Below are 16,584 nucleotides of genomic sequence, written 5' to 3' on the forward strand. Positions count from 1 at the left end.
TGAGAACACATGGGTGCGTGTATGCTTGCCTGCTAGTTAGTCCCCATGTTCGAGCTCCTGAAAAAGAAAAATAATTTTGCATGTTTCTGTCCCTTCTGAACACGAGGGACATTTTCCTGCATTAATCAAAGCTCTTCACATTCCATTTCATAAATGTAGTTTTTTTGCTGTGGCAGGATCCATGGTTTTATCCAGTGTTTATAAATGTTGTTTTCAGCCTTTTGTAAATGTTTAGTACAAGCATAAACATAATTACAGGGATTAATGGAAATGATAGTACATTCTAATTAAGTAAGACACTCAAATGAGAAATTTAATTGATATGGAAGTTTTTTTAAATACATAGAAAAGGTTAAACAAATTAGTTTGGTAAAAATTCACAATTACAGTATAATCACCTCCACAAGACATCCTTCGCAGTCTTCATTGTATGAACCAATTTGAGTGCTAAAAAAGAGTTTGTTTTTGCTTTAAAACAAGTTTTCACCATGCGTGGCATTTGGATTTCTGACAAAATAATTGATTCAATTGTCCTGGCAACTGTTAAGAGATGGAACAAATTGAACTATAATAACTCCGGGAGAAAAAAGGTTGCAGTGGAAACAGCTTGGACTTTTTCCATCTGGAATATATTAGCTAAGAAGCGGGGATAAGGAAATGAAAGTGTGGAGGTATTAGTCAGTGTTGCGCAGAGCCCTGTGAAAAGGCATTAGGGGGAGTCGCGTTTAAGTAACGTGATTAGAGGGGGGATGGAATATTGACAGTATTAAAACCTGCTTGTGTTGGCCAACCCCCAGGGCTTTCCTGGTGTGTTACCATGGTGAAGACCCCCCCCCCACACACACACACACACACACACTATGCAGAGCGAATTCACACGTGAACTGTGTCAGAGCAGCATTCTCACAGGACTCCTGATGATGTCACACATTCTGCATCCAATACAGAAACATTCTGTGTTGTAATAGTTATAATACGGTATCTGAACGCTGGACTTTACCGAATGTTTCGAAACTTTACGTTATCGCGCAGGCATTCAAAATTGGCCCAATATAAATAATGGGACGTGGAAATGTGTCTAGTGTTGAGAACAGAGAATGTGTGGGAGACTGTGAATGTGTGTTTTACCAAAGCTAGACACAGTTCTGAATGAAAGCTTTTAATCCCAGAAAAGATTAGAGAGGGTTCCTGTAGAAGCAAACCTGAGAGAAGAGAGAACAAAGCACCGCTGTTTACCCCGCTCCGTTATATATTCCACTTCTCCTTCTGGAGCCCTGTTTGTGAATGGTTGTGTGTGTGTGTGCGTGTGTGTGCTTGTGTGTGTGTATGTGTGTGTGTGTGTGTCTGCATGTTTGTGAGGGAGTGTCTGTGTTGTGTGTGTCTGTGTGTGAGTGTGTTGTTTGCGCATGTTTGTGTGTGTGCGCGAGTTTGTGTATATGTGTTGTGCGTGCGTAAGTGTGTGTGTGTGTGTGTGTGTGTGTGTGTGTGCGAGTGTATGTGTTTGCTTATGTGTGTATGTGTTGTGTGTGTGTGTGTGTATGTGTGTGTGTGTGTGTGTGTGTCTTTGCTTGTGTGTATATGTGTTGTGCTTGCATAAGTGTGTGTGTGTGTGTGTGTGTGTGTGTGTGTGTATGTGCTTATGTGTGCGTGTGTATACATAATTGAAGCAGGCAGAGAAAAGAGGCTGTTAATTTGTTTGGATCTGTTTCCCTCCCAGTCTTTGTTCAGTCTGTAGGAAAGGACGTTTTCCCATTAGGTAAAAATAAGAGATGTAATTAAATTGGGGTGAGTCTAATGGAACTGTATGAGCACAGCACACTATCGATCGCATGGAGGTCTATAATGCCTTCTGCTTGGTTTCATCCAGTATATTGTCTCCAAATGGATTTCAGGAGGTGGGATCTGAAACGTGGGTAACACTCAGTGAAGGAGCTCCTCAGACACTCTTTTGAGTGAGTGTCTCAAAACCCCGGTGGCTGCTACACACCAGGGCTGTTCGATCTCAGCTACTCCTTGGTCTCTAAAGGGGTTTGAAATCATGAGATAAAAACAGGGCTAGCGCTAGGAGTCCTTGTAGCGGTTTTGATATGGACTATTTTCTGAGAAAGGACTGCGCACTTTCCAAAGTGCCGGTACCTGCGGATATCATCGCTGAGAGAGAAATCGCTCCACTCCCACCTTCCACACCTCAGTGTCACTTAGCCACCCACAATCCCTTGTGATCCCACTGGAACTGTTGCCACGCCGATGCGGCCAGCTTCCTGTGAGCCGGTGGCGTCCGTGAGCGGCGCGGTCGTGGGAACGCTCCGGCGGTCGAGGGAACGCTCCGGCGGTCGACCCGGGGCACGTTCGGTCGCGGTATGTCCCCCCTCCGGTCCCCGGCTCAGAGATTATCGGCGGACATTAGCGTGCTCGGTCGCCGTAAATTTCGGGCGCGGAGGAGCCGATTCCGTTTAACGGCGGGGCGGCCGTAAATCATCGGCCGGAGAGGGGAAGCGGGGACGAGGGACGGGCGTGAGTGATGAGGGGGGCAGAATCACCCCGAGCCGCAGCCAAAGGGCCCTTCTGCAGGTGTCAGGCTGCAGGAATTATGAAGGAGTTGAGAGCTAATTGCAATTAATGTAATTATGAGGACTGGGACGGACTCTGCAGGGACGGGCGTCTTCAGGCCCGGCTCAATCTCCGGGGCCCGTGTTTCGCGGCTGGCGCGCTCGGTTGATTAACGGGGCCGGTCCCCTGTCGGGCTCAGGGGTCACGCGGGGTCGCTTATCTGTTCTGTTGTACAGGAGTCCTCGGCAGACCCCCCTGCTGTTCCAGCCGGAGCTGCCATTAGAGTAAAAGGTTCGAGGTGCAGTCGTGTGAACTCACATATTTTATTTTAGCTCTTATGTGGTGCTGAAAAAACTTCTTCTTTTTTTTATTTCAATGGAAAAGCCTACTTTATTTTTCTATTTCTCAGAATTTGAGTTCACTGAGATGACTTAGATGGAGGCTTCATATCGCAATATCTGTGAAAGAAGTAATAAAATACTTGCAAAACTAACGTCAACCGCGATAGTTGACTAGAGCAAATATGTTTGGCAATCGGCGATAATGTAGAGACATAGAAGTTTGTTCTATTGTCTGGCATAAAAAGCTTTCTTATCTGAATATGGTAATCCTATCTGAATGCCAGGAACACGATAAGTACACGGACCCTTTTTATTAGTGAAAAGGGAAAAGGTGTAGATTGAGGTTATCGCGGCGGATACGGTGGCCCGGGCACGTTGGAGATGTTTGCCTTGCAGAGCTATGTAAATACGAGGCGGCGTGTGACCGAACGTGTTGGCGAATCTGCGCGGGCGTTGTGCGGAGCGCGGGGCCCCGGTCGCCGTGGTGACGGAGGAGCCACGTGGCGGCGGGCGCTCATCCGCTGTCACCTCCCCTCGCGGCGCTCCGATAAACATCGCTGCCGCCGTTTGAAGCCATAACCCAGAGATGGGAATCCTCCTCCCCTGTCTGAGCTGGGGGAGAGGCTGGCGTGAGAACGACAGGCTGAGAGGGAGGCTGTCTGCCTGCCTGGATCAACCCGCCGTCCAGTAACCCTCAGTGCGCGCAACCTGGCCTCTTCCCAAGTGTGCGACCTACAGTAGCCTACACGCTAGCTGCTAAGGAGCTCCGTGGATCGACCTCCCCATTGTGTCACAATGTTGCTGCAATGCCGTAACATTGACATAACATTCCACTAACATTGTGAAAACATTGGGTCGTGGCTATCTGTGCTTTAGGTCCCCTAGACCCAGGTGTAACATGAGAGAGACTGCAGTTATGAATGGCTGTTAATGGCTTTGAACGTGGCCTTTAATGTCCATGGTAAATGCTAACACTTGATTTACATGGTCCTGCAGACCTCCACCTCCGCTTCTGTCTATTAGCATCCTTCCCATTGTAAAATATTAGTGATAGTATGCTATTTCTACATGGATATCAGCTTCTGTAGGGAAATTATTTGGTTGTAGATGAAAGTCCAGATTGTATGTGCTATTTCACGTTATTATTTTAAGCATTATTTTAATACCTTTGCTATTTCTTGTTGTTTGTGTAATTACCTTTCAAAAAGTGTTTTTTGGAAAATGATGAGGTGTGATCGTGTCACTACTGCCAATCCGATGAAAAGAAACAAGTGGGCTATATTTATGATACACGCAGGAGCCGGGACATTAAAAATGCATCTGCTGCTGCCAAATACCTAAGTTATGATTAGATATCCAGGATATATACTTGTAAGTATCTCATTTTATCATTTAACACGTATTCTGAAACATAAGGCAACATGGTTTAGAGCTGGAGCTAATAAGGAAAAATTAATGTTTCTTGTCACAAAGGCATATTTCTTTCCCCCTTTTTCCTTGACTAATCATGGTTATTAAATATTTTTGGCATTAGTTAATTACTCTGCTATAAAAAGCTATAAATTGAATTTCGGCACAGATTTATGCATTGATAAATTGTGATTTTGCTCATTTTATGCTTATGAAATATACCATGCTTGACCAGTGCAATTTATAACAATTAAGAGAATCTTCTTTTACTATAAGTGAGATCATTTGATAGGTTTGTCAGCAGGCGTTCCGTGTAAATTTATTTGTAATTGTTTTCTACGTATTTGTTAGGTTAAACCTGCAAGAAAAGCCTTTTTCTTTGTGGCTGCAGTCATTATCTTTTGAATGTCCCATTATGTCTAATGATATAATGATATCTCAGTAGAGGCGGATTACTGCAAATTAATTCCTTAATGTCCTGATCTTTGCTCATATTTCACAGCTCGGAAACTTTCCCCTTTCCTCTCTCCCGTCAGATTTCTTTTAAGTAGTTATCTCTCTGTTCTCCCTGTGAGCTCTTCATAACTGGCCTCTCTGAGTGACAATGGCCTCACAGTAGACTGTTTTGTACACGCAGTGTGAAAGGTAGACCACAGTCGAGACCAATCAGTCAGTATACCGATGCCAAGAGGCACTGTGATCCCTGTAGTGTGTTGTGTGCGGTGCATTAAAGGAAGTTTTAACAGCGACCGTTAGGCGACATAAAACAAACCAAAAAAATCAGTTACCTCACTATCCTGAAGAGGGCGATAGTGAGCTGGAACCCGGCTCAGTAGGTACTAGGCGCAGGATTTGACCACATCTCGGTGGACAGTATGGCTGTCTGTCACTGGACGCACACACTCACTCTGGAGAAGAGTACAATCCAAGTAAAGGTTCATTGACCTGGAAGGGACAGAAGGATTATTTTCTGAGAACCAATGAAAACGATGCGCAAAGCCAGCCAGATTCCTTCCCCCTGACCCAGGAGATAATGCCATGTGTGTGTAGATTTGTGTTTAAGACCTTTATGGAGGAGCCAGCAGTTGCTGAGCACACCAAGTAATTAAACTCACGGAAATGTCTGGAACATTGATGTTGCCATGGTTACGCAAGTTGAGTTGAGAGCCCTGTGATGCAGTTTAGTTTCCGAGCCCAGGTGTGTCAAACACCGGGGAGTTTGTGTGGCTTTAAGCTTTCCTGCTGAAAAATATTTTTGTTGGTGTCTCGTTCTCATCTATTTTTATCATTATGGCAGTGATATTAATTAGCAGCCTGTTATTTTGGCTCAAGAGGATAGCAGTGTGCGCAGGCCTGGTGACACTCTGGGCTTGGATGCTCTTTCTCTTTATCCAGGATTGCTGGCTAAAAGCCTCGGTGGGGAGGTGTTGCTATTCCCTTCGCTGCATAGTAATAAGTAGACATGTCTTAACCTCCCCCTCCCTCCACCAAAAATACATAGTACGTAAATGACCGTTGTGTGTGGTTCTTGAATTCGCACCTCAGCGACAGCGTGTTATAAAGCGTTCGGTGCGAATGTGCCGGGCGGCAGGTGGCGCATCGCCGGTGCTATTCTCTGCCTCGGCGGCACGTGTAATGCGCAGATACAGATGTCAGGCTTCTGCGGGCCGCCCTCGCTCCGTCTCCGGAGAGCCGATTCGCGGCTCTTTCGCCTTTCAAAGGGCGGCGCGTCAGACGGCCGGCGAAGTCCTCCACATCAAACCGGGTCGCGCGTCTCGATGAAAAACGGCGCTTTTCATTCGGCCGGCGGAGGACCCCTCGCCCCGCCGCGGCGTTTATCGAATGAAGCCGCCGTGGTAATGGGATTTCAGAGCCGTTATCTGCCCCCGACGCGACCGCGCTCCCGGGTCGCGCTCCCCCCAGCGCCGCGCTCCGACCGCGGTCGCCTTGCGGTTTGCCCTGGTTTTACGCAGAGGACTGCGTGGGCTGCGGTATTTTTAGATGGAATTCGCATGTTCTGTTAGCTTGTTATTTTGGAAAAGAAACAACTTTAACATCTGCTACTTCTGGTTTTCAGTTGGCATAATAACTTGTTGGATGATTTAGAGTGGGAGGTAACATGCACATGATATAGTGCACGCAAGGTTTCCGTTGGTATAGTAAATTGTATCTGTTATCATTAAATTACTGTAAATGTGTTGACAAAGATTGTAAGTAGTTGTAGTAAAGTTCATAATTATTGTATCAGTGATGATACAGATGTGATATATTTCTGGTAGAATCATTGTTTATAATCATATATTGTATGTGAAGGGATGAAGTTAGTTGTGGAACTTGCTACAGATAAGAGTAGGCTATAGTTAGGTCTACTTAACACTGACCAATTAAATATTCTCACCTATTTTCTTTTTGCTGTACACCTGTGTGGCAGTGTCCAGCATGTCTTTGTAGACAGACGGCAGGAGCGGCATGAAGAGAGCGTGAGTCCGCAGTGCGGGTCTATCCCCCGCACTGCCAGTGGAGGCGCTCTCGCGCACCTCCTAACAACATTCCCGCGGGCTCATTTCTTTCTGTCGCGTTAAAATGATGGGTGAGCCGGCTTCATTAATTATACGTGCTTTCGATTACACCTTTGTAGAATTCAATTAATGCTCATTACCCAACACTAAGTACAAAGCGTTTGATTTAAGCAGTGCTTTTTGGCAAGATTAGACTGCCGCGTTGGGGAGATGACTGATTTCGCGGAGCCCTGTGATGTAATGGGCAGACCGTGGCGTTATCGGTCTGCCCGTTCCTCTCTCTGTAAGCATGCCCACGTCACTAGTGTTGCCCAGGGCAGATAGGAGGGCAGGGCACTGCTGCTAGTGCTACACAGCTGCCTGCCCCCTGGGCCAGAAAGAGCCAGTCTTTCACCATAGCTGCCAGCCCCTGGGCCAACAGGAAGTGCCATCTCGGCCAACAGGAAGTCAGGCCTCAGCAAACAGGAAGTACCAACTGGGCCAACAGGAAGTGTCAACCAGGCCAACAGGAAGTGCCACCCGGGCCAACAAGAGGTGTGAACTGGGCGAACAGGAAGTCAGGCCTGGGCCAACAGGAAGTGTCAACTGGGCCAATAGGAAGGCAGAATTGGGCCAAGAAGAATTCCTCTCGCTGATGATAGGAGCCATGTCACAGCGGCACGGTGGTCTTCATGCTGCTCAGCCTTCCGCGACCCTCTCTCCATCACCCGACTGAATGTGGGTGGTGGTCACTGTTACCATAGCGGAGTTCACATTTAAACATTCAGCCCTTTCCTTCAGCTTACGCGTTTATCTGCCTCCTTTCTCCAGTTCTTCATCCGCTGCAGTCGCACACGCCGTCGGGCGCTCCCTAACGGCCTGAAACAAAGCGCGTCGCATTCACAAACGAATAACTGTAAAAAGCCCCGGCAACATCTGTCGGGAGAGCGGAGGCAGTAGCGCGGGAGAGCTCTTCCCTGTCAGCTCGTGCGTCGGCGAGACCGTGAGCGCGTGCGGAGAGAAGCGGGGCATTGGCCCGGCCGTCTGAGCGTGTGCGAGTGCGTACGCCGCTGTTGTTATTTCCTTCGGCGGTAATTAAGCCCCAGGCTCCGCCGGCTGACGTGCGAGTGGCAGGCGGGAGCCGCGCGGCATGCTAGCGCGTGCTAATTAACACCCCAGTGGGTCCCGGGGCCTGGCCCGGCCCACTGAGGCTGACAGGCTGTCCCAGCAGAGCCCGGCCCCGATGAGAACGGCCCCTTCTGAGCCCCGCCTGGGGGGAGGGGGGGTCCTGGATCGCCAGGGGGAGAACGACACAGCGGCGGAATGGAGAGCCCCGGCTCACGCCTCTACCAGCGCCAGCCAAGAACCACGTTCAAACTCAATCAGAATGCCTCTTTCCATTTAAATATTGATGACACGCGTCTATCGTTGGCTTTCATTTGCTCCTCTGACGAGATTCGCCCTCTCTTCATCTCATTGTATATTGACCGTGGGTTTTCTGGCCATTCCAATTTGTTGGTGTTATCATTTTTATTTGCTTTTTTTGCACGTGCTTTCTGACCGCTGTCCTCGAGGCGTTCTGTGAAATCTTTCTGTGAAGGACGACATGGCGTCTGTCCTGCCGGCATTGTGGGAAGTCTCTCTGTGAAGCCGCAGTAAGAGGCTTGCTCAGGCGGGGGGTTTGTCGGCCCCTCCCAGCTCCACGGTATCAGCCGCAGGTTGAAATCTTGACCCCCTAATCCAGTCATGTTGTGTCAGCGGGAGGCACAGGGCCTCTTTTCACATCTTTTCTCTTCAGGACCTCCAGGCTAATGCCAAACCTGTAATCCCAGCACTTGTGTGTGTGTGTGTGTGTGTGTCTGTCTGTCTGTCTGTCTGTCTGTCTGTCTGTGTGTCTGTGTGTGTGTGTGATACTGACTGTGGAGACACACTGGGTTCAGATGTGTAACATGCAGATGTCAGTGTTATTTGAAGCTGTGTATTTATCAGGCCAAGCTTACAGACTGTTGCAGTTTATTGAGTTCTTACATAGGCTTTCTTATTCTTACTTTAAATCCCATTAGAGAGAGGACCACTCAGTCTGAAGAGAAGCTCTGCAGTTAGGGGAGGAGTATGTTTACTTACTGTGGAACATCTATGTAGCCCCGGGGGGCTTGGCAGGCCTGAAATGACTCGTGCTTGTATTTGTTACACATGGCAAATAAAAGTTGAAACTTGAAGACCATCGCAGTGTAGTAACAAGACCACAGGAGTGTGACCAGTGTGAAGTGCTGCTGGGAAACCCTTGGTGAATCTCTCTTTTGTAATGGCCTGTGTCAGGGTCCCTGTTGGGATGGGTCAGAAGCCCAAGAGTGAGGTGGGGTGGGGGGGGTTTCGGACATGGATGCTGAACCCCCTGCAGCCCCGGGGTGCTGGCTTTTCAGACATGGATGCTGCACTCCCTGCAGGTGTCTTGGGGTCTGCGGCAGGTTGGCTGAGCTGTTGAAACACAGCTGTGGGCTCCTGTGGGGCTCAGTGGGTACGAGCGCAGGCTGAGAAACAGCGGCTCTGACGCTCTGTGTTTCAGTGAAGCGCCCGACAGGCAGGACACAGCTGGCTTCACCCTCCCAGCGAGGGGTGGGGTTCGCTGTCTGGTGCTCCTTGCTTCACTACATTAGGTCCTCCCGATGACACGCTGGGCGCCCGTACAGAGACGTGTGCCTCTTCTCCAACAGTCGGCGTTGGCATACTGTGTGGCCTGTAGACTGGGACGCGGGCATTGGGCTCACGGGCGTGAGCATCCGCCCAAAAGTGTAAATGAGACCGGGCTGGGCGGGGCCAGTGTGTGGCCAGCAGGGGTCAGCCAATCAGGCGGAAGCGCACTGCTGCCCGCTCTGCTGTTGTCATGGGGATCGCTCAGCTGACTGCTTCTCAGCTTCCACCTCAGTGCGAGGTGAGACTAATGGGTAGGCCATAAGGATAGGACCTAGAGGCTCAGAATGTCAATGAAGCCTCAATTCCTGCAGCCCAGCGGCGGACATTTTGTTTGGTAAACAGTCCAGCATGCTTCACTTCTGTCTGTTCCATTGCGTGAAGGGCCACGTTCAGCCCCAACAAAACATAGCTTTTTTGTGGCGCGTAGAAAATGCTGTTGCAAACCATGGGAGGACTGACTAATGGCATCTCCAGGCTTTAACGCATAGATGTAGCTACATCATTATTGATTCGGGCTACACCCCCGACACACCCACCATCGGCAGCATACATACCTCAAAGCCTGCTGCAAAACATTTGACACCTGTCAGAAACACTTCCCTATCCGTCAACCTTTGCATTTTCTACAGTAACCTGCTCATACCTGCTCAGGGACGGCACAGAAACCGTAGCAAAACGATTTCCGATTAAACGCGCCCCTGAAATGAGTCTTCGTCATTACCATGCCCTCTGAGGATGTTGGTTGAGCCCTGTTCTACCGTAACTAACCACAGCCTTGAATCTGAGCATACTCAGTGCGTCAAGGTTCTGCTCACGTTACCACGGAGACAGTGTGGTCTTTCTCGGCCTCAGTAATGATTTCTTTGTTTATCTTGTAGTGGAGGATTTCTTTCCCGTGTGGATTTGGGAGTGGAGAGTATCCAATCACAGGTTGACTCATGCCTGAGATGAAGGATTTCAAGAGTTGAGAAGATTCATTTGAAGTATTATAACATTGGCTCGTTTTCAATAAAGGCACATTTGGCAGAGTCTGATAAAGTTTGAAAGGAATTGTAGCATATACGTCTTGAGATGTATTTCCAGAGAGCTGGGAGAAATACTCCCTAATGCCCACGCATAGTTCAGTAGGATAACCGAATGGGAGAGTGAGTCATCAACTTCAAGAAAGGTGAGAGTGCCATCGACCTCTTATCTGTATGAACCAATGAGATGACTGGTCTGGGTGGGCACACTCCGTCCTCTTTGACTTTTTCCAATCAAGAAGTGAGTTCTTGAGAAGATGGCTCCACCCATTTTGCGACTCACACGTCTTCACCCTGCCCTCACTAATAACCAGTGTCCATGGAAACCTTCGCTCTGATGTGTGAAGGGGGAATAGCTGTGTAGCAGTAGGTATAAAATGTCTTTCCGTGAGCTTCAAGTGGATGGAAAACTGAGCCCAAAGTTGTGGAATTGTTGTTTGCGCTACCTTTTGGAAAGGACGGGCATGTCTACATTTTAATTTAATTACCGTTGAAGCGTGTTTTCAAAGCCCCGCTTTAGTCAGTAATCCGATTCTTCTCCTCTTCTCCTTTTCAGAAATCACCCTCACAGCCTTCTGCAATGTGTTCAGGGCCCAGTCATTGATTTCTCTCTCTTCTCTCCCTCCTCTCTCCCTCCCCTCTCATCTCATCCCCTCTCTTTCTATCTCTCCCCCTCTCTTTCTCTCCCCACTCTCTCCCTCTCCCCACTATCTTTCCCCTCTCCCACCCCCTCTCTCTCTATCTCCCCACTCGTTCTCCCTACTATCTTTCTCCCCTCTCTCTTCTCCTCTCCCCCCTCTCCCTGTCTCCCCCTCCCTCCCTCATCCCCCTCTCTCCCCATCCCTCTCTCTCTCTCCCTCCTCCCCCCCTCTCCCCCTCTCTCTCTCCCCCCCTCCCCCTCTCTCCCTCTCTCTCTCTCTCGCAGAGGAAGAGGTGGAGAATTTCGACGTCTCCAGCCTGCAGGAGGAGGCTCTGCGGAACATTGAGGCTGACAGTTTCTGGTGCATGAGCAAGCTGCTGGACGGCATTCAGGTAAATTGATTCCCCGTCCGCCAGCGCAGCGCCCGGCTGATTAATCTCCGGGCCGCGCGCGCACCTCTGGGAGAGAGGGAGGGAGAAGGATGTGTGAGAGGGGGAGAGAGGCAGAGGAGAGGGAGGCGTCCCCCTGTGCGAAGTCTCGCCGTGTCCTCCCGAACCTCTCCAGGAATAAGCGCATGATGAATCCTCCCGCCCTGCTCCACAGTCAGAGGCTGCCTCTTTACCCATGAGGCCCGGCGGCAGGCAGGCAGGCAGGCGCTCCACGTCGCCTCTCTCTCTCTCGCTCTCTCTCTCGCTCTCTCTCTCGCTCTCTCTCTCTCTCACCCTCTCTCTCTCTCTCACCCTCTCCTTCGCCGTGTCTCTAATTGATTGAAAGCCATAAAAGCGCAAGCGGTGTTGTGCTTGCCTTGATGCATATGGCCCCAGGGACTTGTGGGTAGGCAGCGTTGCCAGGTAGGTGGTTAGCTCGGGGTAAAGTGATACACCATTATATTTAAAGTGCCGGGATCCGGGAGCCGGCCATATTCCCCGGCGGGGAGCTCCGGTCTCCGGCAGCGTCTGCACGCCGTTGTGTTTTCCTCCGCGGATGAAAGCGCGCGCGGCTGGGACCGGCCGTTTGATGTGTGGAGCAGTCTGACTCACGGCCAAGAAGAGGAGGGCGGGGAGGTACCGTACATATCAAATTGGGAGACCAGGTTGGGCCTCGCAGATGTGTGTGAACACACGCACACGCACCCACACACACACACGGAGACACACACACTCGCGTTCGTCTGCACCCAGCGCCCCTCCCCGCGCGGAGGCCCTACAGCGCATTAGTATGCAGCGGCTGACCCCTCTCCAGGAACGGTCAAGATTAAAGACTCCCTTCAAGCGCTGGAACCTTTAGCGCTGTTTTGTCTCTTAATTGCTGCAGTAATTTGTTCGCTCAAGGCCGAGCTTCGTAGGGTTTAGAGGCTTTTTCTGCTCCTGGTCTCCCTCACGGCCTTGGAGAACTGGCAGCCCTCCGCCAGTCAGTCCGCGGAAAAGAGAAAGACGCAAACGTTCGCAGTCACTCCGGGAAGGCCCTTCCGTCACATCAAAGCGTGAAAAAAACTGAGCACATTGTCTTTGCAGTCTCAGGATTAAAGATTAAATGTGCAGTCGTTTGTGTAAATGAGACCTTGAGATATTAATTGTTGGACAGTCCATGAGGCTCATTTTGTCTCGCTTTATATATTTTTTGGGTTTATATAGCTTCCGTTGTATCATCCCTTACTACACCTCAAGGGTGTCCCAACTAATCTGTTGCTAAGGGAAGTTCCCTGTTGAGGGGGAAAGCCAAAGGTTTTGGTAGTCCAGTCTGCCGTTTCCTCTGACCGAGAGAAGATCGATTCTGACTGGACGGAGTGTATTCTAACCACCCTGGAGATGAAGAACTGAGAGTTACGTGTGACCTTAGCTGTTCAAAGTGGCAGAAGTGTGTCCGTGAACAACATCTCAGCGGTGATAGTGGCTGACGGTCGCATACTGCAGGCCGTGCAAGCCCAGCAACAGGTCCTGAGTGGTGCGTTTTCAGCCAGCGGCTGAAACAGGCCTTCGTATGTCATGCTCCTGGACATTGCCGACTAGCGTCAGTGCGGTAGGCTCCAGTACACTCACTGAGCACTTTATTAGGGCTATATATTCATACTTAATGAATTAATCATGAGCAGGTTGCGTCACTGCTGAGTCACTGTATCTCACTTCATGCTCATAAAAGGGCTTATAATGTCCGTACTGCACTGTCTCTGGCTCCAGCTTGAGTTCCTCGGGGTGAAAACACATTTCACAAGCCCACGAACACTGGGTCCATGTTTTTTCTATAATCTATGGCAGTGGTTCCCGACCCTGTTCCTGGAGATCATCCTGTAGGTTTTCACTCCATCCCTAACAAAGCACACCTCATTCAACATCTCATTGGGCTGCTAATTCCTGGAATCACAGGTGTCCCAAATAAGGGTTGAAATGCAAACCTGCAGGACGGTAGAGCTCCAGGAACCAGTTGGGAACCACTGGTCTATGGGTTCCTGTCCCTGTACCACAGGCAGCCTGGCCCCTCCTCTCCGCTGAGGCGGACTGGGAGGCACCTCAGTGGCGCCCCCTGCAGGCTGCCTCCCTCGTCTCCGAGCGTCTCTCCAGTCCCTCACAAGCCAAAAAAAAAAACGTGACCTGCTTTGAAAGTGTGTTTGAGGGAAAAACCCTCTCCCTTGTTAACCTTGTAAATGCTCCTGTTTTATAGACGGAGGAGTTTGTAAGCTTTTTGTGGAGTTTGATTCGCGTCCCCCAAGGCTTTGGCGGAGGAGTCGGGCAGGCACAGAGCTGGGCTTGCATGGCAGCCGTCCCTGTTCCCCCGTGTAATACAACAACCGCGGGGAACAAACGAGCGGAGGGAGGCCTGCCTTCATGTCCACACCGGCTGTCTGAGAGGATGACTGGCAGCCGCGTAAAACCCCGCCCCTCCCTGGTGACTGACAGCCGTCCAGAGCCAGTGAAAATCCTGGATTTCCTCGAGCCACTCATCTCTCTGTTCTGTGACGGCCTTGAAGCAGTGTCAAACGGGCCAGTGTTAAGTCTCCCCTTTAGAGCCCCTTGTGATTCCGGAATGACATTCCATTTAGGACGGAGCTCTTTTTGTTTGTTGCCACGGCAGCCCGCGGTCTCGCGCTCATGTAGTGCGTGTGTACACAGGCTCCTGAGCTCTGTGTGCTGGGGGTGTACAACACGCCCGTGGGAGACCTTTACAATGCCCACCAGTTCCTGTGTACACCTGGCCATCACTCAAACCTCAGTCCTGCGTTCCTCGGTCCGGCTGGTCTGTTTACGCCTTTAAAGCAGGAGGGTCGAGAGTATGGAGGTTTACATTCCAACCTACATTCCACTACACCAAACGATTTCACTAATTAACACACTAGTAATTGAAACTAGTACAGTGACTTTTAAAACATTTAGTGAGCCTACTCTTCAAAGGGTTACTGTGGGTGTACAGAACAACAACGCTCTGCTCATTTTAAACACTGGTCTAGTGAAACATCAGCCTCCTGGCACACCCCTCCTCCACGCCCTTCTCTCTCCTGCCGGTGGAACCCTGCGGAAAGCACCCATCGCTGCCCTCATCCCTGAAAAAATCTGCATCTGTATCCTTGGCTTAGGTGCTGGAAAGCCAATATCAATAAAAATCTTTCCCCAAATCCGCCATCAATCTTTTACCAACTAAGGGAGGATAAAAGTGCCTTAGACGGTGTGTCCTGAGGTGAGCTGAAATTCACGGCTTTCACGGAATTTCCTCTACAGGGGAGGTGGAAGCTCTGTATAGGTTTCCTCCGGGTACTCCAGTTTCCTCCCACGGTCTATAGACATGCAGGTTACTTTGAGAGTCTAAATTGTGTGAGTGAATGGTGCATGTGCCCTGGTGTTTTCCTGCCTCCCACCCCCAGCATGCTGGGACAGGCTCCAGCCCCTGCCTGTGGCCCTGAGCAGGGATGAGCAGGTTACTGTAGATAATGCGAAGGTGGACGGATAGGGAAGTGTTTCTGACAGCGATGGGACCTCCTGGTGTCTGAAACAACGGATATTTGGCACTGTTGGATCTGTCTTTCTGTGCCATTCTTGCTCTCTGACATATTCTCCTCTCTGTGTTTCTCCCTCCTTCATTCTCCAGAATCCCTGCGTCTCTCCCTCCTTCATTCTCCAGAATCCCTGCGTCTCTCCCTCCTTCATTCTCCAGAATCCCTGTGCCTCTCCCTCCTTCATTCTCCAGAATCCCTGTGCCTCTCCCTCCTTCATTCTCCAGAATCTCTGTGCCTCTCCCTCCTTCATTCTCCAGAATCCCTTTGCCTCTCCCTCCTTCATTCTCCGGAATCCATGTGCCTCTCCCTCCTTCATTCTCCAGAATCCCTGTGCCTCTCCCTCCTTCATTCTCCAGAATCCCTGTGCCTCTCCCTCCTTCATTCTCCAGAATCCCTGCGTCTCTCCCTTCTTAATTTATCATCGCAGCTATTATTGCATTGCGCTTCTGCGGTCTGCGATTCGGCAGAAACGTCCTTCGCCTCGTTCAAGGCGTTCTTGTGGAGCACGCCGTTGTCGCCACACGTTCTGTGGTGCGATGGAACCCGAGAGAAGCTCTGAAGGGCCTCGCTGTTCAGCAGCTGAAGCTCTCGTAGCTAAGCCTGACCTAATGCCGACCTCTTCCCACCTAATGTATTTTGTGCTGGATAGAAGATGAGAAAAGGCTTCTTCCCCCCCCCCTCTCCTGGCCATCGCGCCGCAGACGTGTGCCGTAGAGTGCTCTGGAGCTCAGCTCTGCGCAGGGTAATAAATGGCTGTGTCCTCAGCCAGGCTTTCAGGCTACTTTCCTTGTTTCCTGCTTCATTTCCCATGGTCACTCTGGAGGGGCCTTGCCTGGCCTCGCTGAAATCCGCACCGCTCCTCGCTTAACCGTTTAAAACACTTTTTTTTGTGTGGTAGGCGCAGTGCTGTCATCGGTAGGCCTATCGCACATATTGTTCCACTCCACACCTGTAACCTTTCAGAGCCGGGAGCTTTCAAAGCCGCCCCACACTCTGCTCGATGCCATGCAAGCTCTTGCTCTGTTCAAACTTTATTTGCAATCTCCGGTTTTTCTACCGTGGTCCCCTGCAATGCTGGAGTCAGCATATAATAATAGTGGTGATTATAATAATAATCAGTCAAAATCGCCCCAACGTACCGTATGAGTGTGAGTGAATGGTGTGTGTGCCCATGATGGATTGGCAGCCTGTCCAGTATCTATTCCTGCCTCTCTCCTAATGCATACTGGGATAGGCTCCAGCACCCCCAAGATCCTGACCAGGAATAAGCAGTTTACATAATGGATGGATGGATGGACGGTAATAAAAATGCATTTTATTTCTATAGCACGTTTAATGTGAACAGTCTGTGCTGCTGTACGGTTGTTACATATGTGTTCTTTGTACACCCTTGGCCATAAGCAGACCCAGCACATGTGCTGGTACCATCTGAGCACATTAAATC

General features: G+C 50.0%; 1 protein-coding gene across 2 annotated transcripts in view; it reads left to right on the forward strand.

The window, feature by feature from the left end:
* tbc1d22a (TBC1 domain family, member 22a) overlaps positions 1–16,584 on the forward strand; it is a 156,478-nt gene that overhangs the window by 54,210 nt on the left and 85,684 nt on the right. For both annotated transcript variants that reach the window (XM_061251433.1, XM_061251432.1), the window contains exon 9: positions 11,441–11,547. In XM_061251433.1, coding sequence (XP_061107417.1) covers positions 11,441–11,547 — 107 coding nt within the window. The remainder of the gene's footprint in view (positions 1–11,440; positions 11,548–16,584) is intronic.

Source organism: Conger conger, chromosome 8, assembly GCF_963514075.1.
Source record: "Conger conger chromosome 8, fConCon1.1, whole genome shotgun sequence".
NCBI classification, from domain to species: domain Eukaryota; kingdom Metazoa; phylum Chordata; class Actinopteri; order Anguilliformes; family Congridae; genus Conger; species Conger conger.